We start from the raw sequence: 24180 nt of genomic DNA, 5'->3' as shown, positions 1-24180 counted from the left end.
ACGTCAGAGAGGCCGGCCTCCTGGGATAACGCTTCATTCCATGTGAACGCCGCTGCAGCCAATCACAAGCTGCAGCGGTCTCCTGGGATGGTTTTTCTCCCAGAATTCCCTGCGGCGCACAGGGCGGATACTCTGTGAGCTTTTATGCAGCATATCCGCCCTGTGTGAACTCAGTCTTATAACGATATTCACCTAAAATACTTATGTGAAATATAACATAAATGTTGCAAAAATGTTGGAGCTTAGAAAAAGGATTCTATAGTGTATGCTGGCTTGAACTAGCATTGAGTGGTTACAGGCTAACAATTTTTTTGAATAAAAATGATGACACGCTTTATATGCAGCATGGTGAAAGCTGCATGATGACGTCTGTAGTCTAATAACATAGGCAGTGTTCAATGGTATCATAGCAGTGGGACAGTCTGCTTCTGTTCCCCCAGGTACCGCACCGTCTATGATACAATGAGACATTGAAGCAGGGCTACAGTGTTCCATAGTGTCACAGTCAGATTGTATTTCAGTTAGCAGATGGATGTGATGCAATGGCTTGGCTGTAACTGGAAGTGATGTTGCTATGCGACAACATCACATCCCATGTTGTTTTTTGTATCTGTAGCCTTGATCATTTCCAGAAGAGGCTTAAAGGAATTGTGTATATATATATATATATATATATATATATATATATATATATATAGAATCCAAAAATCAGGCAGCACTCCAAGGTATAAGCAAGGTAGAAAAGGGTGCTTTATTGGTCCATATACACACGACGTTTCAGCTCAACACAGGAGCCTTTCTCTAGGCTCCTGTGTTGAGCTGAAACGTCGTGTGTTTATGGACCAATAAAGCACCTTTTTCTACCTTGCTTATACCTTGGAGTGCTGCCTGATTTTTGGATTCTACTACAGCAGGTCTGTTAGCCCTGACTTGGGCAGGTCGGCACCCACCTACGATTTACAAGGCTGTGCGGCTGACATTGTATTTGGACTTATATATATATATATATATATATATATATATAATATATATATATATATATATATATATATATTTTTTATATAAATATAGCTAATTTAACTGAAAATGAAATGTGCTCTATGTTTGTAATATGCATTATATTAATTTCATTCAAATTAATAATATATTAATCTCCTTACAGTAGTTGTTTTTAACAATGGAGTCCATGCACCAAAAACATTATACATTCCTAATATACAGCATCCTGCCCTGGAAAAATGAAAGCTGAACTCTGATTGGTTGCTGGGGGCAACACTGACTTTTTCTTAGAACAGTTTTTATGTATGAGGCCCAATGTTGATTTCAAAATGCTACATGTCTCTCTGACGACAATGAGGCTTATAAAAAATGTTCTTGTTTATTTCAGATGACACGGACTGTTCTTCCTCAAATGGTACAAAGGTAATTTTAAATATTCGTGGTTTAGGTAGGAAAAACCTATAGGGATGGAAAACAATAAAGAAACATTAACCCCTATCCGCAAGAGTAAGTAACTGTACGTCGTCGCGGGAGGTTACTTCCCGCACGAGGACGTACAGTTACTGAGTTTTTTCCGGTGCACACTGTTGGCGACAGTGTGCAACGGGAACCGGGAGGTCAGCTGTCACCGACAGCTGATACTCCGCTCTTGCCGGCCAGCGGTCCTTTGCCGCTGATTTCGGCGAATTAACCCCTTAAATTCGGCGATCGGTTGCAATCGCCGAATTTTGGGGGTTTCTAACATATTGGCAGACCCCGGTCCGAAATCGTGGGGTTTGCCGATAGTTAGTATGGCAAACGGAAGCCAAACAATGGCTTCCGTGTCTGCCATGGACGGAAGCCCATGAGGACCAACCTTCGGCTGGTCCTGATAGGCTTCCTGTCAGAGTGACAGGAGACACTGTCGTTCCCGATGCACACTGTCGGCGACAAGATGTGCATCGGGAACTTGGAGATCAGCTGTCCCCGACAGCTGACACTCCAGTGTTGCCGATCAGCGGCTCATCGCCGCTGATTTCGGCAATTAACCCGTTACATGCGGGGCTCGATTGCGATCTCCGCATGTAGGGGGTTTGTAGCACATCAGCAGCCCCCATGCAATTGTGGGGACTGCTGATGCTTGTGATGGCATCCCGAGGCCAAGCAACGGCCTCCAAGAATGCCATGTATGGAAGCCTATCTCGTAGACTAACTGTCAGAGTGACTGTGACGTCACACTGACAGTTGGAATACGTTACACTACTTAGGTAGTGTAATGTATTCTAGCCAGCGATCAAAGCTGCAGGTCAAAAAAATAAAGTGTAAAAAGTAAAAGAAAAGTTAATAAACAAAAAAATAAAGTGTAAAAGTAAAAAAAAAGTTAAGAAAAATGTTTTATAAAAATGTAAAAATAAAAGTTTTTGTTTTCCTATAAGTCATTTATTATAGGGAAAAATGAAAACGTTAAAAAAAGTACACATATTTGGTATCACCGTGTTCGTAACGACCTAAACTATGAAATTATAATGTTAATTTTTCCGCACGGTGAGCGCCGCAAACAAAATAAACGGAAAACTATGTCAGCATCGCTATTTTTTGGTCACCACCCCTCCCAAGATATAGAATAAAAAGTGATCAAAAAGTCGCATTTACCCCAAAATAGTACCAATAAAAACTGCAACCCGTCCCGCAAAAATCAAGACCTCTCACAGCTTTTTTGACGAAAAAATAAAACAGTTACGGCTCAGAATATCGTGTCTCAGAAAATAAATAATTTTATAGAAACGTAATTTTATTGTGCAAACGCTGCAAAACGTAAAAAAAACTATACACATATGGTATCGCCGTAATCGTACCGTCCCGCAGAATAAAGTAAAACGTAATTTATGGCGCACGGTGAACGCTGTAAGAAATAAAGCATTTAAAGCACCAAAATCGCTGTTTTTTGGTCACCTTAGCTCTAAAAAAGATCCTGTGGGGCCAAAATGCTCACTATACCCCTAGAAAATTCCTTGAGGGGTGTAGTTTCCATAATAGGGTCACTTTTGGGGGGTTTCCACTGTTTTGGTCCCTCCGGGGCGTTGCAAACCCGACATGGCACTGAAAACCAATCCAGCAAAATCTGCACTCCAAAATCCAAAAGGCGCTCCTTCCCTCCTGAACCCTGCTGTGGGTCTAAACATCAGTTTACGACCACATATGGGGTATTGCCGTAATCTGGAGAAATTGCTTTACAAATGTTGGGGTGCTTTTTCTCCTTTAGTCCTTGTAAAAATGAAAAAATTCTATGTTTCCACAGAAAAATAGGTGATTTTCATCTTCACAGACTAATTCCACTAAATTCTGCAAAAAAACTGTGGGGTCAAAATGCTAACTATACCCCTAGAAAAATGCCTTGAGGGGTGTAGTTTCCAAAATGGGGTCACTTTTGGGGGGTTTCAACTGTTTAGGTACCACAAGACCTCTTCAAACCTGACATGGTGCCTAAAATATATTCCTAAAAAAAGGAGGCCCCAAAATCCACTAGGTGCTCCTTTGCTTCTGAGGCCGGCGCTTCAGTCCATTAGGACACTAGGGCCACATGTTGGATATTTCTAAAATCTGCAGAATCTGGGCAATAAATATTGAGTTGTGTTTCTCTGGTAAAACCTTCTGTGTTACAGATTGTTTTTTTATTACAAATGAATTTCGGCAAAAAAAATTAAATTTGTAAATTTCACCTCTACTTTGCCTTAATTCCAGTGAAATGCCTAAAGGGTTCAAATACTATCTGAATGTGTTTTTGAATACCTTGAGAGGTGCAGTTTTCAAAATGGCGTGATTTATGGGGACTTTCTAATATAGAAGGCCTTCAAAGCCACTTCAGAACTGAACTGGTCCCTGAAAAAATGGCCTATTGACATTTTCTTGAAAATATGAGAAATTGCTTCTAAAGTTCTAAGCCTTGTAACGTCCTAGAAAAATAAAAGTACGTGAAAAAAAACGATGCAAACATAAAGTACACATATGGCAAATGTAAACTAGTAACTATTTTGTGTGGTATTACTATCTGTTTTACAAGCAAATACATTTAAATTTAGAAAAATTTTAATTTTTGCAAATTTTTGCTATAATTTTAAGTTTTTCACAAATAAGTATTGAATTTATCGACCCAATTTTTTCACCAACATAAAGTACAATATGTTACGAGAAAACATTCTCAGAATCGCTTGGATAGGTAAAAGCATTCAGGAGTTATTACCACATAAAGGGACACGTCAGATTTGAAAAAATCATCTGTGTCCACAAGGCCAAAACAGGCTGTGTCCATAAGGGGTTAAGAAACGCTGCAACATTTTAATTCAAGATTTCACTATTATTCCTCAGGAAGAAAGGACTGATTATTAATATTTCCTCAGAAGCTGGAAATCGTCCTTATCCAATGTCACTCATGTATAGTTCTTCCAAGGTATGGATGAAGCCTCTTGAATTACATCTGTTAATGTATAAACTACAGACCAGTTTTATTCAGGATAATGGAATTGGTGGGTTGACATTTGTAATTAGATAATGAAATGGGAAGACATCACCTGAGGAACAAGAATCTGAACCTCAAATCGCCAGCCATATTTACTGTATAATCTTTAGGTTTCTACACCATGAATTCACTGGATGCTCAAAGACTCATTCCATTAAGAGTACCAAGATATGTTTACTCACTACTCTTACCTTCAGTTCTATGGCAAAGCATAGAAAACTTGGTGATATTCTCAATCAGTTGTGCCAATTGAGCTGTAAGGGCTATGGAGATGTTTTAAAACTGCTGCAAAATATAAGTGTAGTTGCCCATGGCAACCGATCAGGATGCTGGTTTTATTTTTCAAAGGGGATCTGAAATATTAGATGTCGAATCTGATTGGCTAGAACTTCACGTTTTCTTTGTACCCATATTGATGCATCTCCCTCAATGACTTTAAAGTAACTATGTTTCTTCAGCTACTTCTCCATTTATGCCAGGACAGAATTGAAAAAGTGCTCGGGATAAGTGTGTTTAGCCAGCAGTATTCAGACTGATCAAACGTTTATATAATGCCTGGTTAACATGTCATAAGAGTCACTTTAGGTACAAACACGTACACAGAAGAGAGAGGGCCCCCTAGCAAATATGAAACCAGGCCCCCTATTATGGTACTGGGTTTGGACACAAATGAAAGAATGGTTTCTTGCTGTTCTCCCCCTCCACCACTTTTTAATGACCCTAGGGACAATTCCCTTATCCCTTGTTTGTTAGCAACATAGTTCCCCTGAAGAGGAGGACCTGCACATGTTCCCGCAACCTAATGGCAAAGGGGATAGGACCAACCAGGATTAAAGAGGCTCTGTCACCAGATTTTGCAACCCCTATTGCAGCAGATCGGCGCTGCAATGGAGATAAGAGTAACGTTTTTTTTTTTTTTTTTAAACGAGCATTTTTGGCCAAGTTATGACCATTTTTATATTTATGTAAATGAGGCTTTCTAAAGTACAACTGGGCGTGTTTAAAGTAAAAGTCCAACTGGGCGTGTATTGTGTGTGTTACATCTGGTCGTTTTTACTTCTTTTACTAGCTGGGCGTTGTGTATAGAAGTATCATCCACTTCTCTAAACAACGCCCAGCTTCTGGCAGTGCAGACACAGCGTGTTCTCGAGAGATCACGCTGTGACGTCACTCACTTCCTGCCCCAGGTCCTGCATCGTGTCGGACCAGCGAGGACACATCGGCACCAGAGGCTACAGCTCATTCTGCAGCAGCATCGGCGTTTGCAGGTAAGTCGATGTAGCTACTTACCTGCAAACGCTGATGCTGCTGCAGAACCAACTGTAGCCTCTGGTGCCGATGTGTCCTCGCTGGTCCGACACGATGCAGGACCTGGGGCAGGAAGTGAGTGACGTCACAGCGTGATCTCTCGAGAACACGCTGCGTGTCTGCACTGCCAGAAGCTGGGCGTTGTGAAGAGAAGTGGATGATACTTCTATACACAACGCCCAGCTAGTAAAAGAAGTAAAAACGCCCCGATGTACGCACATAATACACGCCCAGTTGGACTTTTACTTTAAACACGCCCAGTTGTACTTTAGAAAGCCTCATTTACATAAATATAAAAATGGTCATAACTTGGCCAAAAATGCTCGTTTTTAAAAAAAACAAAACGTTACTCTTATCTCCATTGCAGCACCGATCTGCTGCAATTGGAGATAGGGGTTGCAAAATCTGGTGACAGAGCCTCTTTAAGCTTCCTCTCTCCAAGGAGCCCATAGCAGCCCCCTGAGCTGCCTCTATTGTAGGTACACCCTTGGGTTTTCCGAGCAATAACATCCGTAATTCCGAAAATACTTCTTGCACTATAAACGAACACCCCACTTCTTTGCATACAGCCTGAACTACAATTATTATTATTATTATTATTATTATTATTATTATAACTATTATTTAGTTTTCCCATTGTTTCATTATCACTTGAATTAAATAATCATGCGATTTTCATCCACCCTCTGTCAGGTCTTTGTGGATTTCTTTTCTCGTGGTCTGCATACAGAATACAAGTCTCAAGGAATAACAGTGCAGGTTAGAATCCTAATTTTTAGTCTTATACCAAAATACAGTTCTTTAAAATAATTAAAATGTCCTTACAAAATGCTACTGTGATCGAGATGCACATTTTGGTTTTCTGCATCTCACCTCGTAAGAAAACTCGCCTTTATTTCAGTATTTCTTCCAACTAGATTGTGTCTTCTCTATTGTCATGTTCATGCTGTTTTGTTTAGTAACTTTTGTGAATGCTGTGAGAACTATGATATTTCGGTGTCCTTATTCTATAATCTAAGTATATTATTTAAAAATATATAAAATATAAATTTTGTCCTTGGGCTGAGCTCAGGGCCGCCATCAGATTGTACTGTTGTCAGGGACCCAGGCAAATAAGGGGCCCAAACATACCAGTGGACTCTACCCGTTACCGACCAGTCACTACATGGGAGTTATGAAATGTCACGTATAAATGCCCTATAGGTAACGTTGGGCAAACCAGGTTTTCAAAATAGTGCCCTTTATTTCAGATAAGTGTAAATGTATAGGCCTAAATTAGTATTCTGTTCATCCTCCCCTAAAGACCCATTAAATGTAAATTATAAACATGAGAGGCTGCATAAAGATATTATTATATTATTTCCCTTCATTTCAAAATTAGTGGGTCGTGGGTCTTTGTGCTTGAGGAGTATAACAGTCTTCTACACAATAGGGTACACGATGGAGGTTGCTGGACATAATAGAGAGTTCAGGGGTCATTGACCTAATCATTAGCCTGTGTGGGGCCTAGACAATTCTTATACTAGTCTTGGCTGATCTCAAACCCAAAGACTATTTACTAAAATGGCCAGGGTTGCTAACGTCCGTAAATTCCTGGACAGTCCATAAAAAAAAAAAAGTTAAGTGAAAGAAACATTTTTTAACAGGGGAGGGAGGGGGGTGCAGGTGGTTGTGATTGTTCATTTACAGATGTGTTTATATCAGTCAAAAAATTTTGCTTTAAGTGATCTGGTCCATTAAAAATCAGGTTGGCAACTCTGCCTGTGTATATGACAAATTAGCAGGACCCAATACATTAATTAAATGCATGCCTAGTGGGCTGCTTCAAGAGTGAAAGTGTGTGAACTCCAATAGCAGACAAAGCCCATGGATCTCATAGAACACCTGCTTTAATTTGTTACCTTTATTTAAAGTGGGTTTGGTATCTGTACATAACTTGAAATAAAAAATAATTTCAAAGAAGAACTCCAGCAATTTTTTTTGCCTATATAGTGGAGCGTAGTCTGCTATTAAAGAATAATGTAGAGGCTCTTGTGTATGCCTCGTGTATACCTGTTTTAGTTGATGTGCCATTTATAGGTTGTCTGCCATCTTTGTTCCTTCTTCCCATTTGATATGGTTCCCCTAATGCAGATTACATTTTCCATGATGCTTCTGGCTCTGCAGAGCCCGAGGGGGGTGAAGCCTCATCACACTGCACTTACTCTGAACCCTAAGTGCAACCAAGGCCACCATCAGGAATTTCTGGGCCCCATACAGCCAAAGAGATTGGACCCCCCCCCTCCCCCCCTCCATTACCGGGGATGGGCAACGGAAAGTGTGGCGCTCATGTTTGTACGCTATATGCAGTAACTGATTTTGTTACTGACGTCAAGTTACAGTGAATGAAACCATGGAGCAGGCAGTGACCGTTTGATACCCTGGATTGTATTGAATTGAGCCAAAATGTTTCCCAATGTATTGCATACAATGGGATACGTCATCTGGGGAATGGCCCTGGGGAAACTCCTGAAGTCACTGTTCATAAATGGACAGAGTCGTCAAGAGCTTTCCCTGGGCCAAAGTCCACGAGAAGAGTGCTTGTGATGCTCTGCCTGGGGACTCCAGCATAAGGAAGCTCCTGACATCACTGTTGATACAGTGTTGTCAGGAGCGGTATATGTTGTTTTGTGGGACCTCTCAGGATGGAATAGCAGAGTCTACTACGCTATTCCATATACCAACCTGACGGAGACCAAAAGGACATAATGGAGCACTATGAACTTAGGGCGAAAACACAATATGGTGGGCACCTTAAGAGAATGTTAAGCACTAGCGAGGATGTAAGGAGCACTTAGGGCTCATTCAGACGAGCGTGTATCTCGTCTGTGTGACACAAGGATTCATGTATTTCAATGTGTTTCAACGGAGCGTGTGAAGGGTCCGTGAAAAAATAGGCCATGTCCTATTTTCCTGTGTGTCACGCATCCTTCCATATACTGTAGTCTATGAGGGATCCGTGACAATGCGTCCCACACAGGTGCACCTCGGTCGTGAAAAAAAACTGCAGTTTTTCACGTCCGAGGTTAGCTACGCTTGTCTGAATGTAGCCAGCAGGTAAAAAAAATGCCTATATTTACCATGCCACGCGTCTCTCTGACGTCCTGCAGCCCGGCCTCCAGGGATGATGTTTTATTCCATGTGACTGTGCCTGAGATCGGCTGCAGCAGTCACATGGGATAAAACATCATCCCTGGAGGCCGGGCTGGACACAAAAGCAAAGCATTCTGGGTAAGTATAAGCTTTTTTTTCTGAGTTGCAATTTTTTGGCGGGCAGAATCGCAGCTTTTCCACGCGAAAAAAGGCAACATCTGCTATTCGTTGCGGGTTTTACCTCCCCATTGAATTCAATGGAGAAAACCCATAACAGAAAGCAGCGATTCTGCAACATAAATTGACATGCTGTGGATTAAAAAGCCGCACCGCAGATCAATTTATAAACGTTTTTTTCAGCACAGTTTTTACGCAGAGCGTAGATGAGATTTGGTCAAATCTCATCCACTCTACTGCTACTGTATTATGCTGCGGATTTTCCACAATGAAATCAGTTCCTGAAAAATCCGTAGTGTTTATGCTACATGTGAACTTACCCTTAGGGCCCAATTCACAAGAACGTGAATCTCGTCCGTGTGCTGTGCGTGGAAATCACGCACATCACGCTGACCCATTGATTTCAGTTACTGCATATAACGTACAAACACTGTTGAAAATAGGAGACAAATCCCACGTCTGAAGTGGCCTTATGGTCTATTCACACAGTGCAGTCAAATCCCATTTTTGCAAAATCACAGCGAAATATATGGGAATATAGCCTAAAAACAGTTTTTTTTCATGTTTTGTGCCAATTTTTATGCAATTTTTGTAATCGCTGCACAAATGAGGCAGCTATGCCGCGATTTTTTAAATCACGACAAAACTGTGAAATTTTTACAACGATTACGAAAATCTCGGCAAAAAAAACGCAGGGTGAATGAACAAAAACCCACTTTATTACAAGTGGGGTCAGGAGGAATGGGAAGCAGGATGGAGAGGGGGGGGGGGCACTCACCAGTCTTCCAGGGTCCAGTCGGCTGTGTAGAGAAGGAGCTGTCTAGTGGGTTGGCTCTCTCTACACGGAGCTTCTGCTTTCATGCAGCATCTTCCCCAAAGTCCTCTCAGGGTCCCAGCATTAGTTACTTCGGGGGAAGAAATGGGCACTAGTTGAAGGGTCTGTTCCTTTCTCGAAGTAACTCACACTGGGGCCCTGATGGAACTGGTTATAGTTACTAAGAAGTCGGCGGGCCCCTTTCTTGCAGCATTGTGGCCAGGCTGCACCAGCTGTACTGCCCTGATAGCGACCCTGAGTGCAGCAAGTGATAGATCAGTGGCATAGAACTTCTGTCCTTGCATTGCAGCCTCAGTGTATCCTATGTGTTGCAGTTTCAGCCTGTGTCCTCTGCATTCTGCTTGTGATAGGTTTTTCCAAGTCAGTCCTTACAAGCAAGAGACAGAGAGGAGCAGCCTCTCATAGAAATACACTGGACTCTCTGCACACAGCACCCACAGATAGTATAGACAGTCATTGTGAATCAGAGGAGTTTTATAACTCTGCAGCTAACCATTGTATGGACTCACCTATTATATCACTGCACTGCTGCCCCCTTAGGGTATATTCACACGACCTATTTTAGGCCATTTTTCGGGCCGCAAACGCCCAAAAAGATCGAAAGCAGAACACCTCCAAACATCTGCCCATTGATTACAATGGGAAAATTCTGTTCCGAAGGCCGTTTTCTTACGCGCCCGTTTTGAAAAACGTCCGCGTAAAAAAACGGCCGCAAAAAAGAAGTGCAGGACACTTCTTGGGAAGTTTTTGGAGCGGTTTTTCATAGACTCTATTGAAAAAAAGCTCCAAAAATGGCTGTAAAAAATGTAGCGAAAATCGCGAGTGGCTTAAAAAACGTCTGAAAATCAGGAGCTGTTTTCCCTTGAAAACAGCTCCGTATTGTCAGACGTTTTTGACTCAGTGTGTGAACATACCCTCAGAGCAGAAATGATACATTTAGCAGGACTAAATGCCTGTTGGACGACATACAGAGGAATTCCATAGGTGATGATGTAATCCTGTAGTTCACAGAAAGTCCGCCACACAGGAGAAATGACCCCGTCTACACATGAGAACATGGTCTATTCTGGTGGTCAGACTGAGATCACATGACACAGCTGCCCATAATGAAAGTGTTCACAATACATGGCTGCAACTGAGCTAGGAGGAAACAAATGACACTGCTACAATATGAATGGTCAGTTAGCATTATATGTGCAAAAAAAGAAATAATTGCTGGAGTGCTTCTTTAATTCTTTGTTTTTGCCTTCCTCTGGATCAACACTACGGGTATGTGCACACGAGGGCATTACGTCCGTAATTGACGGACGTATTTCGGCCGCAAGTACCGGACCGAACACAGTGCAGGGAGCCGGGCTCCTAGCATCATACTTATGTACGACGGTAGGAGTCCCTGCCGGACAACTGTCCCGTACTGAAAACATGATTACAGTACGGGACAGTTGTCCCGCAGCGAGGCAGGGACTCCTAGAATCGTACATAACTATGATGCTAGGAGCCCGGCTCCCTGCACTGTGTTCGGTCCGGTACTTGCGGCCGAAATACGTCCGTCAATTACGGACGTAATGCCCTCGTGTGCACATACCCTACATGTTAATAGATTGAATAAGGTATGTCTTTTTTCAACCTGATGATGTACTGTAAATACATAATGGTAAATGGATCTGTCAACAATCATGGCAGATACAATGACATTTGTAGGACATTAATAAAGGCTTTGTCCGCAATGCCATCAGATTTGACGGCACGAATAGTGCTGCATGCAAAATTACGTAAACGACGACGGAGACCTGATAGACCCCTTTGTAAATCCATAGGGTCTATTGGGTGCTGTTGGGATCTGTCATATGATGGATTGGGGACTGCATTGTGGCATTCAGAGGCCATAACACCTATCTGTGCCTATTCTAGATAAGAGAGAAGGCCGGTATTTTCTAACCCCCTGACAAAAACATTGAGAGAGAAAATGACTGTTGCTTATTTTTCCATTCAGTGTGTGATGCCATTGTTGGTCTCAACTAACATGACCTATAAAATAAAACCAAACATTTTTGTAAAATCTGCTGATGCATTTGCTGGTGAAGCTTTGAACACTGTTGGATACACACAAAGAACTAATGGATGTCTCTCGCACTCTCTACAGGTAAAACCGATCATACTTCATGGAACATAAACTTCTAAGTTAAAATGCTGACTTGTCCACTGGGCTTTTTATGCTGTAGTATCACTATTATAAGCGAAGGGCATGAATAACAATCCCTCAATTTATCTGATCACCAAAATTGCTCCCTTTATAGAGAGGGACATTCCAATAATACAAAAGGGGACAGAGGGTTCAAATTCCACAGTACCAACCCTTCCTTTGATCATTTACCAAACATCATTAATAAATTTATGTTTCTTTTTTTTCTACAGAGTTCTGCTCTTGGCCTCCTGTCCGATGACATTTTCCACTTTTTATTGGCAGAAAAATCTGCTGAAAAATATATTAAGAATTTGAACAGCATCTACAAAAATAAAGATAACTGAGTATTATTTCCACTGCATTGTATGAATGTTAACTTCATGTCTATAAAAATGTAATAAACACTGTGGTGTAAATATATTTAGCTTATTATTAAGGTCCCTTTTAATAAGTGTGGATGGTCCAAAGAAGAGGACCCCTTTAAGAGGAAATTTATTGGAATTAGTATGTAAAAAGAAAAATCTACTTTTTTTTCTGAAAAAACATAGAAATATTTACAAGGAATTCATAAAATGCACCCCAATATTTGTAAAGCAATGTCTCCCGATTATGACAATACCCCATATATGGTAATAAACTGCTGATTGGACCCACAATAGGGCACATTTGGATTTTGTAGCACAGATTTTGCTGGAATTTGTTTTCAGTGCCAAGTCGCGTTTGCAACGCCCTGGAGGAACCAAAACAGTGGAAACGCCCCAAAAGTGACCCCATTTTGAAAACAACACCCCTCAAGGAATTTTTCTAGGGGTATAGTGAGCATTTAGACCCCACGGGTCTTTTGCAGAATTTATGAGAATTAGGCTACGAAAATGAATATCAAACATTTTCATTTTCACAAGGGATAAAGGAGAAAAAAACACCCCAACATTTGTAATGCAATCTCTGCCGAGTACGGAAATACCCCACATGCGGTCATGCATTTTTTTTTCATTAGAACTGAATTAACCCTTTCAGGACTGATACATTTTTTACTTTCTTATTTTCATTTTTCACTCCCCGCCTTCCAAGAGCCATAACTTTTTTAATTTTCAATCAGTAGAGCGGTGTGAGGGCTTATTTCTTGCGGGAGGAGTTGTAGTTTCTATTAACGCCATTTAAAGTACCATAAAAAGTACTGGGAAACTGAAAATAAATTCTTTGCGGGCAGAAATTGGAAAAAACTCTGATCCCTCCATTTTTGGAGGGGGGGGGGGGGTTTCGTTTTTACGGCTTTCGCCCTGCAGTAAAAACGAAAACTTTATTCTGCGGCTCAATACAATTGCGGTGATACCAAATTTATAGTTTTTTATATTTTACTACTTTTACAAAGAAAAATCTATTTGTTAAAATAAAAAATACAAATTGTTTCACCACATTTTGAGAGCCGTAACTTTTTTTTTTCGGTTGATTGGGCGGCGTGAGGGCTTGTTTTTTTGCGGGTCGAGCTGTACTTTTTATAGGTACCATAAAAAGTGATCAAAAAGCTGTATTACATTTTTATTTTCAGAGCGAAGGTGGAAAAAAAAACAAACATTAATTTTTGCGGTTTAAATGATTTATTTAATTTTTTACGGTGTTCACCGTGCGAGTTAAATAATGGTATATTGTAATAGTAAGGACTCTTATGGACGAAGTGATACTAAATATGTTTATTTTTTTACATTACGTTAGAAGAAAAATGGGAAAAGGTTTTTTTTTTTAAACTTTTACTTTTTTTTTTCTCACTACTAATAACTTCAATTCTTCGACACATTTTATTAGTCCCCTTAGGGGACTTGAACCAGCGATCATTGGATCGCTTGTACAATATACTGCAATACTACTGTATTGCAGTATATTGTTAATTTTACAGGCTTCTGTAACAGCACATTCTTTGTTCCTGTCTGTAAGGGTATGTTCACACGAGGGCGTCCGTTACGGCTGAAATTACGGGGATGTTTCAGCCTGAAAACATCCCCGTAATTTCAGCCGTACCGGCATGTGCAGGCGCTTGAACGCCGCGTCCATTACGGCCGTAATTAGCGCTGCTATTCATTGGAGTCAATGAATAACGGCTCCAATTACGGCCAAAGAAGTGACAGGTCACTTCTTTGACGCGGGCGTCTATTTACGCGCCGTCATTTGACAGCGGCGCGTAAATATACGCCTCGTGTGAACAGACAAACGTCTGCCCATTGCTTTCAATGGGCAGATGTTTGTCAGCGCTATTTTCAGACGTAATTCGGGGCAAAAACGCCCGAATTACGTCCGTAAATAGACCGTGTGAACATACCCTTAGTCTCGGGTGTCAGCTGTAATACACAGCTGACACCTGCAGCGTATGGAGCAGGCTCAGCACGTGAGCCCGCTCCATACATCAACCCCCGCACCATGGTGTGCAATTAAGTCATAGTGCGCAAAGGGGTTAATGCTCAGCGGATGGTTCAAAGTGAAAATTGCAATTTTCCACTTATGCCATTTTAGTGCACAATATGTTATGCCCAGTTTGAGCCACTGAAGACAAATACCTCATAAAACGTTAAGCGGGTTCTCCCGGGTATCGCGATGCCATATCTGTGGGCGCAAACTGGTTTGGGTACGCTGCAGGGCTCAGAAGGGAGGGAGCGCCATTTTGCTTTTGGAGTGCAGATTTTGCTTGGTAGTTGTTGTTTGGGGTTTTACTGGTATTTCAGTTTGTAATGTGGGGGTATGTGTAATCTGTGCGGGGGGAAAATAAGAGGGTATAATAATGCAGTAAATAAAAAATATTTCACAGATGTGTGGCCGGTGTCGCACTGATAAATGGCGCCCGATCTTATCCGCTTTTGGAACACTGCACATTTTGCATATTCTGAGAGCCAAACTTTTTCATTTTTTATCATTTTGTATCATTTTGGGGTACATGCGATTTTTCGATCACTTTTTATTCAATTTGTTTGCAAGCCAGGTGACCAAAAACCAGCAATCCTGAAAATGTTTTTAGTTACTTTATTTTTACAGCGTTTATCCTGGGCTATATATGTAAATTTTACTTTATTCTACGGGTCAGTACGATTACGGCGATACCATATGTATATCGTTTTTTTAATGTTTTGCAGCGTTTGCACAATAAAATCACTTTATTGTCACCATATTCTGAGAGCCATAACTTTTTTTATAAGGGCTTGTGTTTTGCGGGATGGGTTGTAATTTTTATTCGTATTTTTATGGGGTACTTGCGACTTTTTGATCACTTTTTATTCTCTATTTTGGGAGAGGTGGTGACTAAAAAAATAGGGATTCTGGCATAGTTTATTATTGATTTTTTTTTGCAATGTTCTTCGTGCGGGAAAAATAACATAGTTTTATAGTTTGGGTTTTTACAAACGCGGTGATACCAAATATGTGTACTTTTTTTAACGGTTTCATTTTTACCTATAATAAAAGACTTATTATAGGAAAAAAAGCAGTTCTTGTTTTTTTTAACATAACTTTTATTTTTGCACTTTTATTAACTTTTTTTTTGTCCCACTAGGGGGCTTGAGGACTTGCAGCTTTGAACGCTGCTAGAATACATTACACTACCTACGTAGTATAATGTATTATAACTGTCATCGTGACGTGACAGTCACACTGACAGGAAGCCTAGGAGGACCAGGCAGAGGCTGCTCCTCCTAGGCTTCCGTACATGGCAACCCGGAGGCCATTGTCTGGCCTCAGTTTGCCACAACAAGCATCGGCAGCCCCCACGAAGTGAATCACTTAGTGGGGGCTGCCGATATGCTTCAAACCCCTTAAATGCGGTGATCGCAATCGGTCGCCGTATTTAAGGGGTTAATTGACAAAATCAGCGGCGATGGTCCGCTGACCGGCAGGACTGGAGTGTCAGCTGTCGGAGACAGCTGACCTCCCGGTTCCCGGACACTGTCAGTGACAGTGTGCGCCAGGAACCAGTCCGCAACTGTACGTCCTGGTGCGGGAAGCAAGCCCTCTCCAGGACGCACAGCTGCGACGTAGAGGAAGAGGTTAACATTTAATTCCCAAAAATTCATTGTTGGCCATAGCAACCAATAAGATTTCATTCTCAGACCTGCCCTGGAAAAATAAAACTGGATTCTGGTTGGTTGCCATGAACAACACTGGAACTATATGTCTGAAGTAGTTTTTATGCACGAGGCCTACTGTGCTTAAAAGTGAGTAAATGCTCCAACATCATGCTAATATACAATATGGGTAATAAAAACACTGAAAAGAAGAAACTACAAATATATATATATATATATATACACACACACACACTAAATATATATATATATATATATATATATATATATATATAAGAAAACCCGGCAATCCAAAAATTCTATGTTTTTGAAAAATAATTGTGACGTGACGTTTCAAATTTCACTGTCTAGTTTGATAGAAATCTAATTGTGCTCCCACAATATGAGTAAATTATATAGTTCACTGAAGTAACAATAAAGTAAAAAATACCTTTTAATTAGTAACTAGTTAAAAACAGGGGTAACACACCACTGTGACATAAGCCCCACCGTGATTGTTAAAAAACGTATTAAACAAAAAACACTGAGTCATTGTGATACATCTAACTCGGTGTTTATAACAATATTATGTCTGGAAACAGCATATATCCAGGGCACATCAGTAGTACAATCCCAAAATAAAGCACAGGCGTCCGAATAGATCGGGTCTCCTAGTGCTGGGTGTAACACGATATGACTATCCCCAATGCAAACATTCCATAAACAGTACAACGACCCTACGCGTTTCAGGTACTCATCCTCAGGGGTCCGTATAATGGTAACTCTGGCCTTCACACCAGCGATAGAATCCTTTAACAGCAGATATTCTGCTGTGCGTCACGGCAAAGATGCACGTATTGATGTCAACGGCATACTTCATTGCAGGCGCTACGTTACTATAAACGCTAAACTCCACCCCTCGTATTCTAGCGGCAAACATGAACTGACCAATCCCCACACCCTCACGATTAGTGACACCTGCCCATGTGACCCCCCGCCGTCAGCTGACAACCAGGGGTCATCATCGGCCGCATCAAGCCGCACGCGCAGGCGCAGTAGAAGTCAGGGACAATTCGCCCAGACTGCCAAAATAGGAGAAGGTAAGCGCTACACGATAATGGATTGTAAGTAAATCTCGCGGGACAGTTAAACACCGCAAGTAGGCTACCTCACAAAGCAACTAAAAATGTAATTAATCACATGTAGGGTGGAAGGAAAAACGATCCCTCATGACATGGGGGACCGAGAGACGATCGCCGTTAAAAAACGGCAGACCAATAGGGCCATCTCAAACCTACATGTGTTTAGGCAAAAATGAACTCACCCACCCCCTGGGCAACCCAAGGGAGATAGGTCGTCCATACGGAGTGTTAAATAAAACATGTATAATTAGTCTGCTCATTTAAACCTGCTGGATGTATGCATTCCAGTCTGTGGATCCATTGTGCTTCTTTGCGTAAAATCAGGTTATCCCAATCACCTCCTCTTTTGGGGGGTCTAACAAGTTCAATAGCTTGAAACTTTAAACATGCTGCCTGGCCTTGGTGTTTGGCATGCACATGCTTAGATATTGGGGTGTCCCTATCATGGACAATATCTCCAACATGCTCCCTAATACGGCGACGAAATTGTCGTGCTGTTTTTCCCACATAGTTAAGGGGGCATGGACATGTGATTAGGTAGACCACTCCCGCAGTCTTGCAATTGACATAATCCCGAATAGTGTATTGTTTCTGTGTGGTGACGCTAGTGAAGCTATTACCTTTAAAAATGAAATCACAGGCTTTACAACTACCACACCTAAAGGTGCCTGGTATTTGTCTGTCCAGCCACGTGCCCCTAGGTGAAATGGGGTCAAAACAGCTGTGCATGACTCTGTCCCTTATATTTTTCCCTCTCCGATAGGTGACAGACGGCCTCTGTGTGATTTGATCTACCAGATCTGTATCAGAACTGAGAATACGCCAATACCTATTCAGTATCTGCATAATATCATTTTGTTTGGAATCATAGGTACCTATGAGTCTTGTGACCTGTTCTTCTTTCCGTTTTTTAGGGACCAGAAGACATTGCCTATCAGCATCCCTTGCTCCCTCATAGGCCTTCCTGATAACCCTCTCGGGGAAACCTCTGTCCTTCAATCTTGTTTTGAGCTCCTTGGCCTGGAACTCAAAATCACCCATAGAACTACAATTCCTACGTACTCTCATAAATTGGCCTTTTGGTATGCCACTTTTGAGGGAATGGGGATGACAGCTATTCCATTGCAGGAAACTATTTGTTGCTGTTTCTTTCCTATGTACCTTAGTGTGGATTGTGCCATCTGATGTTTTTGTGATTTTCAAATCTAAAAAAGACAATTCTTTCTCACTGATCTCACATGTGAATTTAAGTCCTACATCATTCTTGTTGAGGGCTGCTACAAAATTATGGAACTCATCCGCTGTAGAGTTCCAGAGGATCAACACGTCATCAATATATCTAATCCATAATCCAACAGATGAAGTCCAATTGACAAATTTGTCCCCAAAGACAATTGTCTCCTCCCACCAGCCAAGAAATAAATTTGCATAGGTGGGAGCAGCAGGACTCCCCATTGCAGTACCACATTTCTGATGGAAAATTTTGTCTTCAAAAATAAATATATTTCTTTCAAGAACAAACTGTAATAACTGCATGACAAACTGGTTATGAGCTACAAACTGGGTACCTCTAGATCCCAAATAGTACTCGACCGCTTTATAGCCACATTTGTGCGGTATGGATGAATACAACGCCTCGACATCCAGACTCGCCAAAATTGTATCTTTCTCCAGGGAAATGCCATCAATCTGTTTCAGGACATCCATTGTGTCACGCACATATGATGTGAGACTCAAAACAAAGGGACGCAACACTTGGTCAACATACGTGCTCACATTTTGAGTTAGATTATTTATGCCTGAAACAATAGGTCTGCCACGTAAAGGAGGATAACCTTTGTGGATTTTGGGCAGGCTATAGAAACACGCCATAACAGGAAATTGTGGGTATAAAAACCCAAATTCCCCTGCACTAATCAAAGATCTGCTCTTTGCATCACTCAAAATGCTCAGCAACTCTTTCTTGAATAATGCCGTGGGGTTATCCTTTAAAATGGTATAGCAGTCATGGTTAAATAAAATGTCCTCACACATCTTCTTATAGCCATCCCTGCTCATGACCACAATGTTCCCACCTTTATCGGATGATTTGAGAACAATATTCTCTTTTTTCTCTAAAGTGGTCAGAGCTAATCGTTCAGACCAAGACAAATTATTATCCATTCCCCTGCTATCCTGACTGAGACTTTTGATCTCATCTCCCACCATATCCACAAATAAATCCACATTGGTAAAGTCTCCTATAGGTGGCAATTTCCTACTCTTCATTTTAAGGTTGGTGAAGGGACCTATACCTGGAGTGCGTCCAGATTCCTCTAATAGCCCCTCAAGGGCCGAAAGACCTTCCATATCAGACTCCTCTAGGCCTAATTCCATGCATTTTTTTCTATTATGGTGTTTAAAAAATTTTATCCATTTAAGTTTGCGAGCAAATAAATTGAGATCTTTAATCCACGAAAATGAGTCAAATTTAACTGTAGGGACAAAGGAAAGTCCCTTTTCTAATAGTGTAATCTCTGATGCACTCAAATTATATTCAGAAAGGTTAATGATTTGAAGCCTATCCATGTTATTCCCCTTCACTAATCCTTTTGACCCCTCAGCATATAGCGGGAAATGGGAGGATTGTTGGCTAAAAAATTATTGCCACTATTAGAAGAGGCTCTCCCACGGCCTCTATTTCTACTTCTTGCTCCTCCCCTAAATTTATGTTTCCCACCACTACCGCCAAAGAATGGGCCCACTCTTTCAGAGTCTGTAGTTTCACTCTCTGATGTGGAAGGGTCAGATTCCCTCGGCCCCCTATTGGTCTGTTGATATTGCTGTTGTTGTGTAGTGACAAAATCATACGCTTTTTTCTCCCTAAATTCCTGTAGGTCTCTCTGGAATTGGAAGTGTTTTCGTTCCTTAAGATGATTAGTAAACCTTTCCAAAGTTTGTTGGAGGATTTTGTCCTTTTTTTCAAAACCTGGGGTATCTACCAAGGACTTGGCTGCCTCAATCTCTTTTTTAAGCTCAACACTAATAAAGTCAAACTGGACTTTTTCTTCCTCTACCAAGATCTGCATCAGCCTAAGTGAGCTCCCTGTAATCTCCTGTTCCCACCTTTCTTTAATATTAGCGGTTTTTAATCTTAATGCTGGGACAATGGGGACCCTGAGACCTCTGGGAACTATCTTATTCTTTAAATAGTTTTCCAGACTCTGGATCTCCCACCAACTTCTAGTATAATCTTTGTGCAGTCTATTAAGATTTTTAAAGGTGGATTTGAGAGATGCACCCTGAACTGTATACGTCAGTTCACACTCTGAAAAGACGCTTTTGGCCTCACTCATCCACCCATCTGTGTTTAATTCAGAAAGTGCAAAGGCTGCCATACCTAGATAAACTGAAATTATTAACTGTATGGATTAAATGTAATTTCACTGTCTAGTTTGATAGAAATCTAATTGTGCTCCCACAATATGAGTAAATTATATAGTTCACTGAAGTAACAATAAAGTAAAAAATACCTTTTAATTAGTAACTAGTTAAAAACAGGGGTAACACACCACTGTGACATAAGCCCCACCGTGATTGTTAAAAAACGTATTAAACAAAAAACACTGAGTCATTGTGATACATCTAACTCGGTGTTTATAACAATATTATGTCTGGAAACAGCATATATCCAGGGCACATCAGTAGTACAATCCCAAAATAAAGCACAGGCGTCCGAATAGATCGGGTCTCCTAGTGCTGGGTGTAACACGATATGACTATCCCCAATGCAAACATTCCATAAACAGTACAACGACCCTACGCGTTTCAGGTACTCATCCTCAGGGGTCCGTATAATGGTAACTCTGGCCTTCACACCAGCGATAGAATCCTTTAACAGCAGATATTCTGCTGTGCGTCACGGCAAAGATGCACGTATTGATGTCAACGGCATACTTCATTGCAGGCGCTACGTTACTATAAACGCTAAACTCCACCCCTCGTATTCTAGCGGCAAACATGAACTGACCAATCCCCACACCCTCACGATTAGTGACACCTGCCCATGTGACCCCCCGCCGTCAGCTGACAACCAGGGGTCATCATCGGCCGCATCAAGCCGCACGCGCAGGCGCAGTAGAAGTCAGGGACAATTCGCCCAGACTGCCAAAATAGGAGAAGGTAAGCGCTACACGATAATGGATTGTAAGTAAATCTCGCGGGACAGTTAAACACCGCAAGTAGGCTACCTCACAAAGCAACTAAAAATGTAATTAATCACATGTAGGGTGGAAGGAAAAACGATCCCTCATGACATGGGGGACCGAGAGACGATCGCCGTTAAAAAACGGCAGACCAATAGGGCCATCTCAAACCTACATGTGTTTAGGCAAAAATGAACTCACCCACCCCCTGGGCAACCCAAGGGAGATAGGTCGTCCATACGGAGTGTTAAATAAAACATGTATAATTAGTCTGCTCATTTAAACCTGCTGGATGTATGCATTCCAGTCTGTGGATCCATTGTGCTTCTTTGCGTAAAATCAGGTTATCCCAATCACCTCCTCTTTTGGGGGGTCTAACAAGTTCAATAGCTTGAAACTTTAAACATGCTGCCTGGCCTTGGTGTTTGGCATGCACATGCTTAGATATTGGGGTGTCCCTATCATGGACAATATCTCCAACATGCTCCCTAATACGGCGACGAAATTGTCGTGCTGTTTTTCCCACATAGTTAAGGGGGCATGGACATGTGATTAGGTAGACCACTCCCGCAGTCTTGCAATTGACATAATCCCGAATAGTGTATTGTTTCTGTGTGGTGACGCTAGTGAAGCTATTACCTTTAAAAATGAAATCACAGGCTTTACAACTACCACACCTAAAGGTGCCTGGTATTTGTCTGTCCAGCCACGTGCCCCTAGGTGAAATGGGGTCAAAACAGCTGTGCATGACTCTGTCCCTTATATTTTTCCCTCTCCGATAGGTGACAGACGGCCTCTGTGTGATTTGATCTACCAGATCTGTATCAGAACTGAGAATACGCCAATACCTATTCAGTATCTGCATAATATCATTTTGTTTGGAATCATAGGTACCTATGAGTCTTGTGACCTGTTCTTCTTTCCGTTTTTTAGGGACCAGAAGACATTGCCTATCAGCATCCCTTGCTCCCTCATAGGCCTTCCTGATAACCCTCTCGGGGAAACCTCTGTCCTTCAATCTTGTTTTGAGCTCCTTGGCCTGGAACTCAAAATCACCCATAGAACTACAATTCCTACGTACTCTCATAAATTGGCCTTTTGGTATGCCACTTTTGAGGGAATGGGGATGACAGCTATTCCATTGCAGGAAACTATTTGTTGCTGTTTCTTTCCTATGTACCTTAGTGTGGATTGTGCCATCTGATGTTTTTGTGATTTTCAAATCTAAAAAAGACAATTCTTTCTCACTGATCTCACATGTGAATTTAAGTCCTACATCATTCTTGTTGAGGGCTGCTACAAAATTATGGAACTCATCCGCTGTAGAGTTCCAGAGGATCAACACGTCATCAATATATCTAATCCATAATCCAACAGATGAAGTCCAATTGACAAATTTGTCCCCAAAGACAATTGTCTCCTCCCACGAGCCAAGAAATAAATTTGCATAGGTGGGAGCAGCAGGACTCCCCATTGCAGTACCACATTTCTGATGGAAAATTTTGTCTTCAAAAATAAATATATTTCTTTCAAGAACAAACTGTAATAACTGCATGACAAACTGGTTATGAGCTACAAACTGGGTACCTCTAGATCCCAAATAGTACTCGACCGCTTTATAGCCACATTTGTGCGGTATGGATGAATACAACGCCTCGACATCCAGACTCGCCAAAATTGTATCTTTCTCCAGGGAAATGCCATCAATCTGTTTCAGGACATCCATTGTGTCACGCACATATGATGTGAGACTCAAAACAAAGGGACGCAACACTTGGTCAACATACGTGCTCACATTTTGAGTTAGATTATTTATGCCTGAAACAATAGGTCTGCCACGTAAAGGAGGATAACCTTTGTGGATTTTGGGCAGGCTATAGAAACACGCCATAACAGGAAATTGTGGGTATAAAAACCCAAATTCCCCTGCACTAATCAAAGATCTGCTCTTTGCATCACTCAAAATGCTCAGCAACTCTTTCTTGAATAATGCCGTGGGGTTATCCTTTAAAATGGTATAGCAGTCATGGTTAAATAAAATGTCCTCACACATCTTCTTATAGCCATCCCTGCTCATGACCACAATGTTCCCACCTTTATCGGATGATTTGAGAACAATATTCTCTTTTTTCTCTAAAGTGGTCAGAGCTAATCGTTCAGACCAAGACAAATTATTATCCATTCCCCTGCTATCCTGACTGAGACTTTTGATCTCATCTCCCACCATATCCACAAATAAATCCACATTGGTAAAGTCTCCTATAGGTGGCAATTTCCTACTCTTCATTTTAAGGTTGGTGAAGGGACCTATACCTGGAGTGCGTCCAGATTCCTCTAATAGCACTGAAAAGAAGAAACTACAAATATATATATATATATATATACACACACACACACTAAATATATATATATATATATATATATATATATATATAAGAAAACCCGGCAATCCAAAAATTCTATGTTTTTGAAAAATAATTGTGACGTGACGTTTCAGTAAAAATAACAAGACCTTTTTAAAACAGTCTGTAAAATTAATAAAGAAGTACGAAACGTCACATTGTCAGTCTGTGGATTGCAAATAAAATAATTTTTCAAATACAAAGAATTTTTGAAGTACCGGGTTTTCTTCCAAAATACTACAGAGTTGAACCCTACCTGAGCACCCTTCTATACTGA

At 41.2% G+C, this 24180-nt stretch overlaps 1 protein-coding gene across 1 annotated transcript in view; it reads left to right on the top strand.

Moving 5' to 3' along the window:
• LOC142749515 (very-long-chain 3-oxoacyl-CoA reductase-like) overlaps positions 1 to 12803 on the top strand; it is a 39040-nt gene extending 26237 nt beyond the window's left edge. The window contains exons 7-11 of the mRNA XM_075857630.1: positions 1388 to 1422; positions 4345 to 4426; positions 6497 to 6562; positions 11941 to 12090; positions 12363 to 12803. Of these exons, the coding sequence (XP_075713745.1) occupies positions 1388 to 1422; positions 4345 to 4426; positions 6497 to 6562; positions 11941 to 12090; positions 12363 to 12476 (447 nt within the window). The 3' untranslated portion in view covers positions 12477 to 12803. The remainder of the gene's footprint in view (positions 1 to 1387; positions 1423 to 4344; positions 4427 to 6496; positions 6563 to 11940; positions 12091 to 12362) is intronic.
• Positions 12804 to 24180: the final 11377 nt, after the last annotated feature.

Source organism: Rhinoderma darwinii, chromosome 3 (assembly GCF_050947455.1).
Source record: "Rhinoderma darwinii isolate aRhiDar2 chromosome 3, aRhiDar2.hap1, whole genome shotgun sequence".
Lineage (NCBI taxonomy): Eukaryota > Metazoa > Chordata > Amphibia > Anura > Rhinodermatidae > Rhinoderma > Rhinoderma darwinii.
The sequence above is the reverse complement of the archived record's forward strand: the minus strand, read 5'-3'. Positions and strand labels throughout refer to the sequence as shown.